This window comes from Aspergillus versicolor, assembly GCF_001890125.1.
Source record: "Aspergillus versicolor CBS 583.65 unplaced genomic scaffold ASPVEscaffold_6, whole genome shotgun sequence".
Taxonomy (NCBI): domain Eukaryota; kingdom Fungi; phylum Ascomycota; class Eurotiomycetes; order Eurotiales; family Aspergillaceae; genus Aspergillus; species Aspergillus versicolor.
In genome coordinates, this window is record NW_024467529.1 from 1,289,256 (window position 1) to 1,301,908 (window position 12,653).

At 52.3% G+C, this 12,653-nt stretch overlaps 5 protein-coding genes across 5 annotated transcripts; 1 reads left to right on the forward strand and 4 right to left on the reverse strand.

Annotated features, from left to right (window-relative positions):
- Positions 1 to 78: 78 nt before the first annotated feature.
- Positions 79 to 1,568, reverse strand: ASPVEDRAFT_42983 (uncharacterized protein). The gene has a single exon (XM_040812724.1). The coding sequence runs from the start codon at positions 1,225 to 1,227 to the stop codon at positions 190 to 192; it is 1,038 nt and encodes a 345-aa protein (XP_040669278.1). The 5' UTR covers positions 1,228 to 1,568; the 3' UTR covers positions 79 to 189.
- An 893-nt stretch (positions 1,569 to 2,461) lies between these two features.
- On the reverse strand, positions 2,462 to 3,985 carry ASPVEDRAFT_134878 (uncharacterized protein; the record flags this gene model as incomplete). Its single annotated transcript, XM_040807176.1, has 1 exon — positions 2,462 to 3,985. One exon carries the CDS (start codon positions 3,983 to 3,985, stop codon positions 2,462 to 2,464), a length of 1,524 nt encoding a protein of 507 aa, XP_040669279.1.
- A 339-nt stretch (positions 3,986 to 4,324) lies between these two features.
- Positions 4,325 to 5,652, forward strand: ASPVEDRAFT_42985 (uncharacterized protein). Its single transcript, XM_040812725.1, has one exon. The coding sequence runs from the start codon at positions 4,519 to 4,521 to the stop codon at positions 5,473 to 5,475; it is 957 nt and encodes a 318-aa protein (XP_040669280.1). The 5' UTR covers positions 4,325 to 4,518; the 3' UTR covers positions 5,476 to 5,652.
- On the reverse strand, positions 5,606 to 9,660 carry ASPVEDRAFT_30033 (uncharacterized protein; the record flags this gene model as incomplete). The annotated part of the gene is made up of 2 exons (XM_040810305.1): positions 5,606 to 6,671; positions 6,722 to 9,660. 2 exons carry the CDS (start codon positions 9,658 to 9,660, stop codon positions 5,606 to 5,608), a joined length of 4,005 nt encoding a protein of 1,334 aa, XP_040669281.1.
- Positions 9,661 to 9,952: 292 nt separating this feature from the next.
- Positions 9,953 to 12,537, reverse strand: ASPVEDRAFT_195083 (RNA polymerase-associated protein). The gene is made up of 4 exons (XM_040809180.1): positions 11,938 to 12,537; positions 11,122 to 11,852; positions 10,934 to 11,073; positions 9,953 to 10,882 (listed from the first exon to the last, which is right to left on the reverse strand). Exons 1-4 carry the CDS (start codon positions 12,162 to 12,164, stop codon positions 10,169 to 10,171), a joined length of 1,812 nt encoding a protein of 603 aa, XP_040669282.1. The 5' UTR covers positions 12,165 to 12,537; the 3' UTR covers positions 9,953 to 10,168.
- Between the last annotated feature and the right edge of the window lie 116 nt (positions 12,538 to 12,653).

The window sequence follows — 12,653 nt, forward strand, 5'->3', positions numbered from 1 at the left end:
TAGCACCATAGTAAAGCACATGTTCACGAAGTGCTCGGACGGTAGTTGAATATAAGAATAGTAGTATGTAGATGTATTATGTTAAATATGATAGGCAACTATAATACATGAAAATATTTCAACCTCGTTCTTCAATGTACCCCATCCCTTGTCCAGTTATAATGGCGCTATTGCAAGCGTAGGTACCGCTTACAGGCTGTCACCAAAGATACCAACGACGTTGCCGACGGGATTAGCAAGCTCAGGCGCGAGACCCTTAACGACACGGGCAACCTGAGGCGCCAGACGAATGAGAACAAGTCCAGTCCCCTCGCCGAGCACAGCAAGGAATCCGTCAGCGCGAGGCCCAAGTTTCTGAATAATCTTGGTAGCCTCGATGCCAGTGGCAATGACAGTGCCGACAGGGGTTTCGAAGTGGAGGTTAGCGATAGCCTTGCCAAGAGCACCAGGTATCTGAACGGGAAGGCTGTTTCCATCGAGTCCATGGACGTCAAAGTGGTCGAGCTGGTCACGCTTGATGTTTAAGCCAAGGGACTTGACAACCTGGCCGACAGGGTTGGTAACAGCATCGAGGCCGAGAGTGGCACCAGCTCCGCGCAGGAGGTCAGCAATCTCGGGAGAGAGCCGGACGAGGAGGATGTGGGAATCTTCGCCAACAATAGTGAGGATGCAGTCGATGATAGGTCCGAGGTCGGCAATAAGGTCACCAATAGAAGCAGCGTCACCAACGATCTCACCCACAGACTCGCTGAGGCTCACACGGCCGGAGAGGAGATTGTAAACGTCTTCGTTGACCTGGACGAGGAAGTCCTCGCCATCAGCGCCAGTGACCGTGAGAAGGCGGTTGACTTGAGGTGCAAGATCCTGGACAAGGTGCCCAGTGCCATGGCAGCGACCGTTCTCGCAGTCTCCGGGTGTCGGAACGGGGGTTGGAGGGGCGGTAGTAGTGCTCGTCTCCCCAGGAACAGTGGCCGTGGAGGTAGCGGTGATGGTGTTAGTGGAGCTCCAGGTAGCAGTGCTAGTCTCCTCGGGGACGGTGGCAGTGGCCGTGGCCGTGTTGGTGTCAGTAGGAGTAGGCTCGACAAGGGTGCCACCAGTAGAGGCGGGCAAGGTGAGAGTGAGAGTTTCCTCCACGCAAGTGCAATCATCATGCCGGGCATTGAGGACAACAGGGCTGGCCACGGTGCAGGCAGCCCAGGTCAGGGCAGTAATCAGAGAAGCCTTCATCTTGGGTATCTATCAAACGCTGATCGTAGATGAAGGGAAATAAAAGGGCAAATAAAAACAGATAAAAGAATAGACTTGGGTCAGAACAGTCGTCAAAAGAGTGACAAGAGGTGGGAAACAAGCTGTTTGCGCGAATGAATGATCGAAGCAGAGAGGCCAGACAGAGAAGCTTCAGGCCGATACTTATACTCTTCAGCGTCCCGGCCCCTTACACTTCCATGGTCATTGACCAGGTCCAGGCTCTCGATAGGGAGGTGCGCCCCGCCGCGACAGAGCTGTCGACTCCGTAGTCTACTCCATGTTCCAAGTCATTTGGCAAGACTAACCAGGAGCCACCACTCCCCGGCAGCTTGCACCAAAGAGAACAACCCCAGCAGGAGGAGCACTCACATCCGAGTCTCCTTTGATTCAAACCTTTGTTCCTGAGTCAGGCAACCTATCATGGTTGCAGCACCGGTGGGCCTCTGTCAGATTTCAACCTCACACATGCAAGCTCTCGTATTTGAGTTTCCGGCCTGAGTTACCCGTGAGCAGCCGGATGATAGCAAGGAACCCAAGGTCTTTCAACGACGATAAGGACCACTCACATGGCAGTCAGTACGGGTCCACCGCCGCTCAGTGCCTAGTCTGGCGGCAAATGGCGCATGGACACCGTTGTTTTATCTCCAAAAAAGGAATAGCAGGGTTCAACTGGTGGTACAGCTGGACATATCCAAATCTTAAGCTTGAGTTCCTTTGTGTCGAGGATCTGCGCCGGAGCAACGACTATTGATAAGTGGCGTGTAGTTGATCGGGGATTGGCTGGCACTGGCCCCGGACTGGCAGGCACTTTGGCCGTTCGCCCGTCGAAGTTTTGCGACTCATCAAATTTCAATGCCCAACCTGGTGAGCGACCGACCTCTGTGCTCTCCGGGGATTAAACATCACGTTGCTCGTTTTATCGTGTCACTTGTTAATCTCCTAGATTTTATTTTATTTTATTTTGGACTTGGGCCTCGCGAGCGCGGCGATTCTTCACAAAAGTTGGCAGCGGGTGGGAAGCGGCCGAGTCTGAGTAGTCTAGCCCCTGTTCTAAGCTCAGAAGTTTGAAGATGCCTTGTTTTCCCCAGAAATGGCGTAAAGTTAACGCAGGAGTAAAAAGTAAACTAGTGGAGATGAAAGGCACTTAGTGCGGGATCTGCTGTGTCGTCTCAAGAAGTCCTCGGCATTTCTTCACAAAAGCAGCCATTGAGAGTCATAGAGCAAGAGTGTGTGTGGGCCTAGCCTTGCGAGGAGGGGGAGGCCCTCTCCCTGGGCCCCAGTACCTTGGGCCATCGCCGTTAGGTTGTGAAAAGTCGCGGCACTGGGGATTATTATAGTCATCCACAGTGCCCATCGGCCACATGGGAATCATGCAAATTTCGTGGTCACCGCAGCCGCTACAGTCCTTCCAAGTAGTCCAAGCGAGATAATTCATAAGACTCTGGACATGGCCGACCACAGAATCATACTCTGTGTAGCTCAGTGCTTCCAGTAGCGTCCCACAGACAGTGCGCGATACTGAAAGCACCGCATCGGCTGCGGTAGTCGTGGTGGGTATTGAGCTTCTCACAAACTGCTTTGAACACCTCTCCACCTCGATGGATGTATTCCGTTGGTCATAGTCAATGAACGGAGTAACAATATCCTCGATTTCATCCTGCAGCTGCTGGAGCGTCGAGGCCTGGCCTGACACCAGGAACCGTAATCGGGCCCCGTAGCGCTCTACGACCATGTCCGCCACAACTTGCCAATTGGCTGATGGCCCGCCAGCCTCATGGTTCATAATCAATGCGTCCAGGTCCTGCTGCATGGGCTCCAACTCATCTACAGCAAGATGTTCCAGTCGGGGGTGAGCATTCTTTCCGTTCGCAAACAAATCCAGCCCGTAATCAAACGCAGTGACAAAATGGTCGTAATTTAGGGTCACCCTTTCTCCACCAATATTCCAATATCGAGATGCCACTGCAGGAAGCCACATGCGTCCAGCATGCATCCCAATATCACTTCCTGGCTTGCCCCCGCTTGGTCGGACCCGAACCACCTGCTGCACCTCGAGGTTGGAAAAGTCACAAAGGATGATCTCAAAGCCCGCTTCCATGCGAAGCAGCCCGTCCAAGCGTCCATTCCACTTGTCTTTAACCATGCGGCAGAAGAGTTGGGCCCCTTGTCGCTCGTTCGACATGCCATCTCTACCATCCTTTAGTTTATCCTGATACAGGATTCGGTCTTGGGTATCCATTGTGCCATTAGCCGTCTTGCCGGCTGACATCCCATCGACGTACAGCAAACGGAGATCCCGAGCTGCCACAAATGTATGCAGGTATCCGTCCTCTGCCTCTGCCTGCGTCGGCTGTCCCATGACCTGTTGCGGTTGGTCTTGCAATGGCGGTGGCGGACCTGGGCTTCCAGGTTCTGGGCCTCCCGACCCCCCATCCCCAGGTGGAGGATTATGAGGAAATGGATGAGTGAAAACAAGAGCGTGTTCGGCTTCAAAAGCCAGCCATTCAGGCCCTTGGACGGGATCTGAGAGCCAATCGCCATGGTAAAGCTGAGTCCCTTCCGGCACCGTAGCCAGGAAAAAGGACATGCCATTATGGTTCAACGACGATCCCCATTGTCGCATAGAAGAGTGAATGGAGTTGAAAATATGGTTCGCATTTGGAGGAAATGAATATGAAACTGTGTTTGTGATGAGAGCCGCAATGCAAAACTGTAGCCTAGTTCGGTATCCCGACATTATGGAAGAAGTACCAATGTTTGAACATACGCTGGGACGCCGACTCAGAAGATCAGATAAGGACGATCTCCGAGTCGAGCCGTCCCACAGCTTCATATAAGTAAACCGAGTGGGGGGACAGCCGGACTGGATGCCGCGTCATCGGCCGAGTTGTGTACACTATTTTAGAATCTCGGAATTAGTTTTCGAGTGGGATGGCGATATCGGAACTAACCTGTCAGTCATCGCGCATGAGAACGGTGCAGACGGAATAGAAGAACTCCGACAAAAGGATGGCAAGATCGTGGAGTCTGGAGACGGCTGTCACTGCTCTGATAGTCTGAAGATCCTTTGTGGAGAGTGTACAATTCTGCATTGATGTAAAAAGTAAAAAGCCCCTATGAGGCTCGTGGGGCTGCGTACACAGTGAATTCCTTTCTCCACTCTCCAACTCTCACTCTACAACCAACTACGTACAAACTAAAGCGCCAGCCATCGTCCCATCGCGCCATCTTCTAACCGTCTCATCTCACTCGCAGAGTGGGAAAATAAATATGCGCCCCCTCCTCCTAACATTCGACGCGTTCAACACACTCTTCCATCCCCGCCAACCCGTCCCAGTCCAATACGCCGCCGCCGCCTCATCATTCAACGTCAACGTCTCTCCCTCCGCCCTCCAGTCCGCGTTCCGCGTGGCCTTCAAAACACAATCTACATCGCATCCAAACTACGGCCGTGATCTCGCTCTCCGTGGTGAATATGCTGGCCCACCACAATGGTGGGGAGACGTGATCCGTGGAAGCTTCGCACGCGCCCTTTCCGAGTCAGACGCTAACAAACCCCCAGCTCGGGAAACGGAGGGAAATAAATATGAGGTTCCCGACGCACTTATTCAGGATCTACTCGATCGGTTTGCAAGTGCAAGGGCTTATAAATTGTACGATGATGTGGGACCCTTCTTTCGGAAAGTAAGAGCGCAATTAGAGGCAAGTCAAAGGGGGAGAAAGGTAGTTGTCGGCGTTGTTTCAAACTCGGATGACCGCATATCGTCTGTCCTGGAATCGTTGGGTGTTTCAGTGCGTGATGCGAGGGCGGGCGAGGAGAAGACGAAACAGGGTCATGATTTACCGGGGTTTGAGGGCGAGAGGGAGAAGGCTACGCAGGCGAAAAGCGGTTCTAGTACCTTACAAGCCCAGGAAAGGAAGGATCTCGACTTCATCCTTACCAGCTACCAGGTGGGTGCGGAGAAGCCAGATCCCTTGGTTTGGGATGTGGCGCTGCGCACGGCGCGGCAGTTGCATGCTGAATCTGAGACTGGTGGTGATGCAGGGGACTGGGAGCGTATTCACGTAGGTGACGATTACGGCAAGGACTATTGTGGTGCAATGGATGCTGGGTGGAAGGCGTATTATCTTCCTCGTGAAGATGCTGAAGCAGGTATTCCTGTGCCTGAGGGTACGAAGACGATCAATTCGTTGTTAGATCTTCTACCAGAGTTGGAGGGCAAGTGAACTTAGGTAATGAGTCCATAGATGTAGATACAAGTGTAAATATACCATCAACAATTCGAAGACAACCCAAGGTATGTGTGTACGCCTATCCTAACGCCAGCTTAAACAAAACGCTCAATTCGTCAATTCTTCAATCCCACTGCCCCGTTCCGCCCAGAGCTCCCAGTCCGTTGCCCGCATGCTTGTTCAGTAGTGCAGTAATGTTGGATCCGCGGTTGCGGTGTTGCGTCCGTAGCTGCTTCTCGCGCTCTCGTTCGCGCGCTGCAGTATAGTAGTTGACCGAGCCCTTCTTGGCTACTGACACACCAGGAGCCTTGGTAACCCCACGGGATGATTCAGAAGCAGAACTAGACGAAGATGTCGTGGTCTTTCGCAAGATCGGTGGCTTGAATCCGAAAGAAGTAGCCTTGTCGCTGGCAGCACCTGCGTGGAAAGCGAGTCGGGTGTTGGAGGAAGCAGATGTCGCAGAATTCGACGATGCTTGTCGAAGCAGAGCAAGGCGGTCCACAACTGGCCCTCGTGTACGGCGTGGATGGCTGAAGCCTACAGATGCTTCCCGTTCTCGACTGGTCACTGAGAGTTCCTCAGCTTCGTTGTCGTTGACATGCTGCTCGCCCTCATCGTCCTCGACTGAAGCATCCTCGTGGAATGAATCATATTCAGGTCGCTCGGTCAGGAAGGAGAGGGTGTCGCGGATTTCGGCAAGAGAGGCTGGCTTCTTCGACATCGCGCTGGCAGGTTTCCGGCGGAGGTGAGGTGGAGGTCGGTTGTTGGCATCCTCAGCAGCAGGTTCCAATGGCCTCTTTCTCTTGCTGCTTTCTCCCTCTCTTCCAGTACCGGTCTGCGCCTCTGCAGCTACATCTTGTGATGAGGGTTCATCCTGGGTAGAGCCCTCTTGCTCGTGGCCCAAGAAATCAAGGCCAACATCGTCGTCATCGTCGCGATCTTCAATAGCCTTGAAGAAGGCCGCCTTCTTAGGGTTCTCAGCTAGTTCCCCGACCTTTCCATCGGCAAGAAGAGCATTGCGCATTCGGGCAAACTCTCTTTGCTTCTGTCGTCGACGTGCCAACATCTCGTCATCCGAATCATCCAGGTCGAAGTCATCGTCATTCCCCCGTCGTCGGCGAAGTGCGCCTGTTGTGATGTCCTTCAACAGCTTTGCCACGTCTTTTTCGTCGGCATCTCTTTGGTGAAGCCTGTACGAGAGTCAGTAATGCATCGGGGTATAAAAGATATGTGGACATACGCATTCAGAGCAGCCAGCTGTTTCGCATCGACCCTTTCCCGGCTATTGTCATTGATCATTTCTCGGTCAAGTGCATTCTCTTCATCGTCCGCGTCGTCGTCACTGCCGCCTCCGAGGCCAGCATATTCATCATCAGATTCTTCGGCAGCTTCCTCCACCACATCTTTTGCTTTGCTCTTCTTGCGGTCAAACAGCTCGGCCTGCTTCTTAGATTTCTTCGAGGCTGTCTTCATCACGTCGAATGCACTCGCATCAATTTCAAAATCACCCTCCTCTTGTTCATCTTCCTCCTCTTGTTCATCTTCCTCCTCTTGTTCCTCAACAGCAGACAGTTGTGGTGCTTTTCCACGTCTCAAATTCTTCATGCCCCTCGCAACAACTGGAGATTGGTTCCGATCCACAATAACTGTCTCAATAGTTGATTGCGGAGTACCCATAAATCTCTTGTTGGGATCGAATGGTGAGAGAACGAACCCAGCATCCTGGGTTGGATCAGGGATCTGGGACATCTGAGATACACTTCGAGCAGCAGGGGATTCGGGGACTCGAGAATCAGCCCGCCAATATCCGAATGGCTCCGTAGATGCACCGCGAGGCTCCTGGCTGTCTTTGATGATGGATGGAGAGTTCGGCACCTTCTGTGGGCTCATTGCGACAGGTTCGGGGAATGATAGAGGGATAGTTGGAGGGCCTTCGTAGCTCATATCTTGGCTCATGCCCTGGCTCATGTCCTGGCTTGGAGCCAAGGTGCCTGCAAAAGCCTGCGTTAAGCTCATTGTGGCTTCGGAGGGTTTGACCGGGATGCTTGGGCGCTCCACTGAATTCACAAAGGGGTTGATCGGTTTGGCGGGTGTCTTCGGTGCCTGGTCTGCCTCCTCGTCCTCATCATCGCTAACAACTCGAGTACGTCTCTTGCGTCGTTGAGTTGGTACTTCCATTGCCTCCAGTGGGGGTTTAGCTGCAGCCTCATCTTCGGACTCATCATCGTCATCTAGTTCACCAGCTTCTGAGTCAATTAGGTTCTCTTTTTTGTCAGCTTCAGCCCCCTCGTCCTCCTCCTCCTCGTCCTCCATTTCTTCGTCATCCATTTCCTCGTCCTCCTCAGGGTCTGCGTCACCCTCACCCTCACCCTCACCTCCATCTTCCGAACCTGACAGTTCAAAATCGCTATCGTCGTCGTCGTCGTCGTCGTCGTCACCGTTTTCACGTTTGGCTGCTGCGCGTTCCTGCTTTGCAATTTCTTCGCCTTCTTGTCGCGCTTTTTCCACGAGATTCTCCACTTCGTCTTCAAAGGCAGCACGTTCAGCGGCAGTCTCAATGACAATACCTTTGGCTCTAAGCTCTTCTATTCTTTCTTTTCGCTCTTTCCCTGCTTGTTGTTTCGCTTGATACAGTAGATTTGCGGAAAGCTCGGCCGAGTTCATCGTAGATTTCCGAGAGGGGGATGTCAGCTGTGCAAGGGCTTTCAACGTGAACATAGATGGAGGTTCTTGGACGTTCCGTGCTGGGAGGTTCTCAAATGCTGCAATTCGTCTGCATTTAGCAGGTGAGGTGATGATTTCTAGGTCATCGTCCGAAGAATCGTCCTTTTGATGCCGAGCCACCTGTTCACGAGACAGTCGAACACGGGCGGGTGCTACTCTGACCGGCAGCTTTTCTTTCTTGACGTTGGATAACTCGGTACTTAATTTGCTAGTCTCGTTCTCCGTTACCTTTCTGGGCGATTTTTGAGCTTCCCTTGTTGCCGAGCTCATGAGCTCGTCAAGTGTTGGCAAGATCTCCTCCTGCTCCTGCTGCTGCTGTATCTTAGTTGAATCATCCGCTGGTGAAATAACGGGAGAAGTTTGAGGCGTTTCTTTGTCCTTGTGCGCCTCAACGTCTGAGGAATTCTGAGACTCTGCGGTTGTCGAGGAGTTCTCGCCAGGGTGCTCCGGCGCAGTCTGTCCCTGAGGTTGCATAAAGTTGAACCGAGCAAAGAAACTCTCCTTCGTAATTTTCTTCTTCGTCTTAGCCTCATGGGCCAATTGCATATTCCTGCTCATTCTCTGCGTCTCGCGACTCATCTCCTCCAGTGCCTTCTTTCCGGCTTTCCGGGCAGGGCGCGGCTGTTTGGCTGCTTTCTTTCGACCAGAGTTGCCGTCATCTTCACTCTCGCCATCGGTAAACAGGTTAGAGTTGTCTATTGTTTCTCGTTCCTCGGCCTTTGCCGCCCTCTTCTCCGCTTCAATCCGCTCTTTCTCCTCACGCTCCTTGCGCTTCTTTGCAACGAGTTCAAGAAAACGGTGGTTATGCTTTGGTGCCCCCTCCTCATCTGCCGAATTGGGCGCTTCTCTCTGTTCACCATCGCCCTTCTGCGACTTGGTGGGGGAAGACATGAACAACGGAGAATACGAGCGCGCGCGGGACAGCGACCTAATCGAATCTCCATCTTCATCACGCGTCACCACATTCTGAGCTCTCCGGCGCGGTCCAGCCGCAGGGAGATCATCGTCGGACGAAGCAGCCTCACCATCGGCTGAATCGGGACGCGTATCGTTCCGCCCTTCTTTCTCAGATCGGAAGGTCTTAGAAACCCGCTCGAACGCAGATTCTGCGGGGGCTTGTATGGTCGATTTTTCGTGGTTATCGGTAGCACCACCCTGCAGACGCGCAGCCATACGGCCTCTAGGCACTATAATGTCCTCATCTTCGTCTTCCTCGTCAGCATGGTCCGAACCCACCGCGAACGCTCGCGTCGTCAGGTTTGTGTTAGTTTTAGGTGGTGAATTGGAGGAATCCGCGTTCTTGTTTTGCTTGACGGCATTTTCGGTTTCGGAATCTGAGTCGCTATCGAAGGCCGCAAGCATAGCCTTGATCTTTCTCCCAGGAGTGAGCATCTCCGGCGAGTTGGCTGCCGCGGACGCGGACCGCGTCGACCGTGGGGTGGATGGGGCCGACATTATGAAAGGTCAGGTTTGGTAGAAATCAAAAATGGGTATTAATTGAATTACAGGGTCATCTTATAAGTTCAATGGAGGGCATAAATTAGAGGAAGGTAGGTATGCGGTTGGAGGCTGTCACTTTGTTCCACTTCCACCGCTACAAATCCAGGGCGGAGAATCCACCACGGACGCGCCGCGAGCGCGTCGCTATCGCACGTGATGTCTCTTATCTTCTCATAACCTCAGGCATCCAATCTTCAACATGGGGAGGGAACCTTTGCCCTCGTTTACCTCTGAATGCGAAAAGTATAGCCAAAATAGTAGTATTTTCTTTTTATAATAATACAGAGAAGACGCAGTAAGCTCTAACGCCGGGGAAAAACCATCCCTTAACAAATATAGGAAGCGTCAAAAACCGCTGCGCCTCATGCTTCACCGTCTAAGTCACTATTGGTATTCGAAATAAGCCGTATAAAAGGGGTAATAGAAAAACAGATAGGAATATATTTTCGTGTGTTCAGGTTTTTCAGATCTCGATATCAATTTCAAGGTCCAGAGCTGCAATGTTTTCATCGTCCATGTTGCGATGGCGGATCTTTGCACCTCCTTGGGATTGCTTGTTCTGCGAACTAGACGGCGTGCCGCCAGGCGTGTTAGCTTTCGGCGTACCGGAAGCAGGTGTTACGCTAGGACTATGGTTATCCTCAGCTTTAGGTGTTGACCCATTGACATCGTGGTGAGTTTTTGCGAGAGTTTTGACACGGAGGAAAGGGTTGATGGCCGTAGAATCTCCGCGTGCAGCGGCCGCTGCGGCTTTCCGGCTAGCCTTCCGCTCTTCTAATTGTGCACGGCGAACGTTCTCGTAGTTGAGCTTTTGGTTCCGCAGGTTCAATTGGGCCAAACGTTCATGCTCGGAAAGTTTTTCTGCACGAGGTTTGGCACTGGATCCGAATGCGAGTCTAGGGGCTTGGTTGGCGAGTTCGCGTTGCAGTCTCTCTACCTCATCATTATCACCAATTTCTTGTGCAAGTTTCAATTTCTTCTCAATGTCGACTCGTTTGAAGAACGTCGTCTTAGAGTCTAAAGACCCTTGCTTGCGTAGTTTCTCGTTCAACTCCTCATTGGTAAATTTGTGGTTGATTAAACGATTGATGTCCATTACTTTCTTAGTAAGCTGGGACTGAGTCGGCATCTTGCAATCTTCAACAGTCATAACCTGTCGGTATCTATTGAATTCGGCCTATAGAGTAATCAGTTGAGGGTCAAAGAGCGAGCCATCGCAACAACGTACATCTGTGAAGTGAGAGTCGGAGCAAGCAATGAACGGAAACGCGCGCGTGGTTTTTCCATGCGCTAGGACAGCGTACTGGTCAGTAGTAAATGACCGACCATTCGCACCCTCCAAGGCATATTTTTTCCCTTCCTCGATTTCTAGGAGAGTCAGCGGCTTCCGGCATATAATTGGCAATAAGAACTTACTTGTAATCAATGCAAGCCGATACTCGTTGACACCGCTACTGTTTGGTCCAACATTGAGACGGACATAACACCCAGTCACGGCAGCTTCGAAGCCAGGATAGAAGCAAACCTGCGCAAAGTTTGTTCTGCCTATACGCACCCGTTGAAAATCGCGGATATCGGCTGGAGGATCATCTTTAGGTGGTGTTGGTGAGCGTTCACGGTCGTCCCATTCCACCTCGCTGTCTCCTTCTGCATCATCGTCTGAGACCCGTGATCTCGACTTAAGGTCCTTTGTCGTAGGGTCCCGGCGGCGTAATTCGTCACGCTTGCCTTTCTGCTCTCGCTGCCGCTTGTACGCCTCGATTGCCTCTGAAGCCTCGCCGACCTTTCGACCTCCAAGCGTTGTCTTTTGCCGGGAGCTCTTGCGGTTGCCTTCGTCCAGACTTGCAGAACTTGCTTTGCGCTTATTTTTCTTTGCTTTGCGAGCCTCTTCTTTCTCTCGTGAAGCCAACAGGCGGCGGAGGGCGAGATCCTGGTTGTGGCGGTCTACCTCTTGCGCACGCTCGGATAGAAGCTGTTCCCTCTGAATCTCGGGCATCGCCATGATATCTTTCTTGTCCTGTGCCGAATGGTACAGCTTCTCGTAGGGATACAGCGGGCCTTCATCTTCAACCCCTGCATCTGAACCCTCGGAGTCAGATGCTGCCTCTGATTCAGACATGCTAGCTGAGTTGAGAGAATCGGCGGATCTGGTATTAGGACAGGTTCCGTTAGTTCAAGTCCAGGAAAACATAAACATTTCATGCGGGGTGTCGCTAATGAGTCTAAACGTACATTTCTCCATCTTCCTCCTCATCATCACCTCTCCGCGACTTTCGGGGACGACGAACGGTTTTCGCAGTGCCTTTTCGGGCCATTGCTGACGTTGGTTCCGGGGATCGTGGTGAGGTAGAGCGAGCCGGAGATGCAGGAGAGAGCTTGCGAGGAGGGCTAGAGGTCTCTTCGTCTGAGGCGTCATCACCCGCCAGGGCGAGCAACTCAGCGTCAAGATCATCAGCCATTGTGAATGTGTTGCGGTCGAAAAGCCAGCCGGCTATTTAGCGTGTTGTGTTACGAATCACGTTTCGAAGGGCACAATGCCTTTGCAGCCAGGTGAACGTGGTGAATCTGGGTGAAAAATTCCCTCTTCGACTCGAGACAGAAACGCAAAAATGAACGAAGCGCCCCTGAGCAGCTGTCGCAAAGAGTGTAAAGGGTCGTCGGTGGCGAGACTCGAGCGAGAGCAAGAAACTGAGAGAACACGTATACAAAGACACGAACAATTAAAGCAGAAATCGTAAATATACCGTATAGCAGCAGACAGTGCTGGTGCGCGAAAAAAAATAGGTGGTGAGAGTGGCGGGTTGAAAGACTGAGGTCCGAAGTGACTGCCAGAATTCACTCTTGGACGATTATTGGGCCCAGAATGACGTCCGGTCCAGGGATGGCGCGCCGAGCCGAACTCGACTCTTGAGGCGCGCGGCTGTCTCTTCTGCATCAGCCTACTCCGG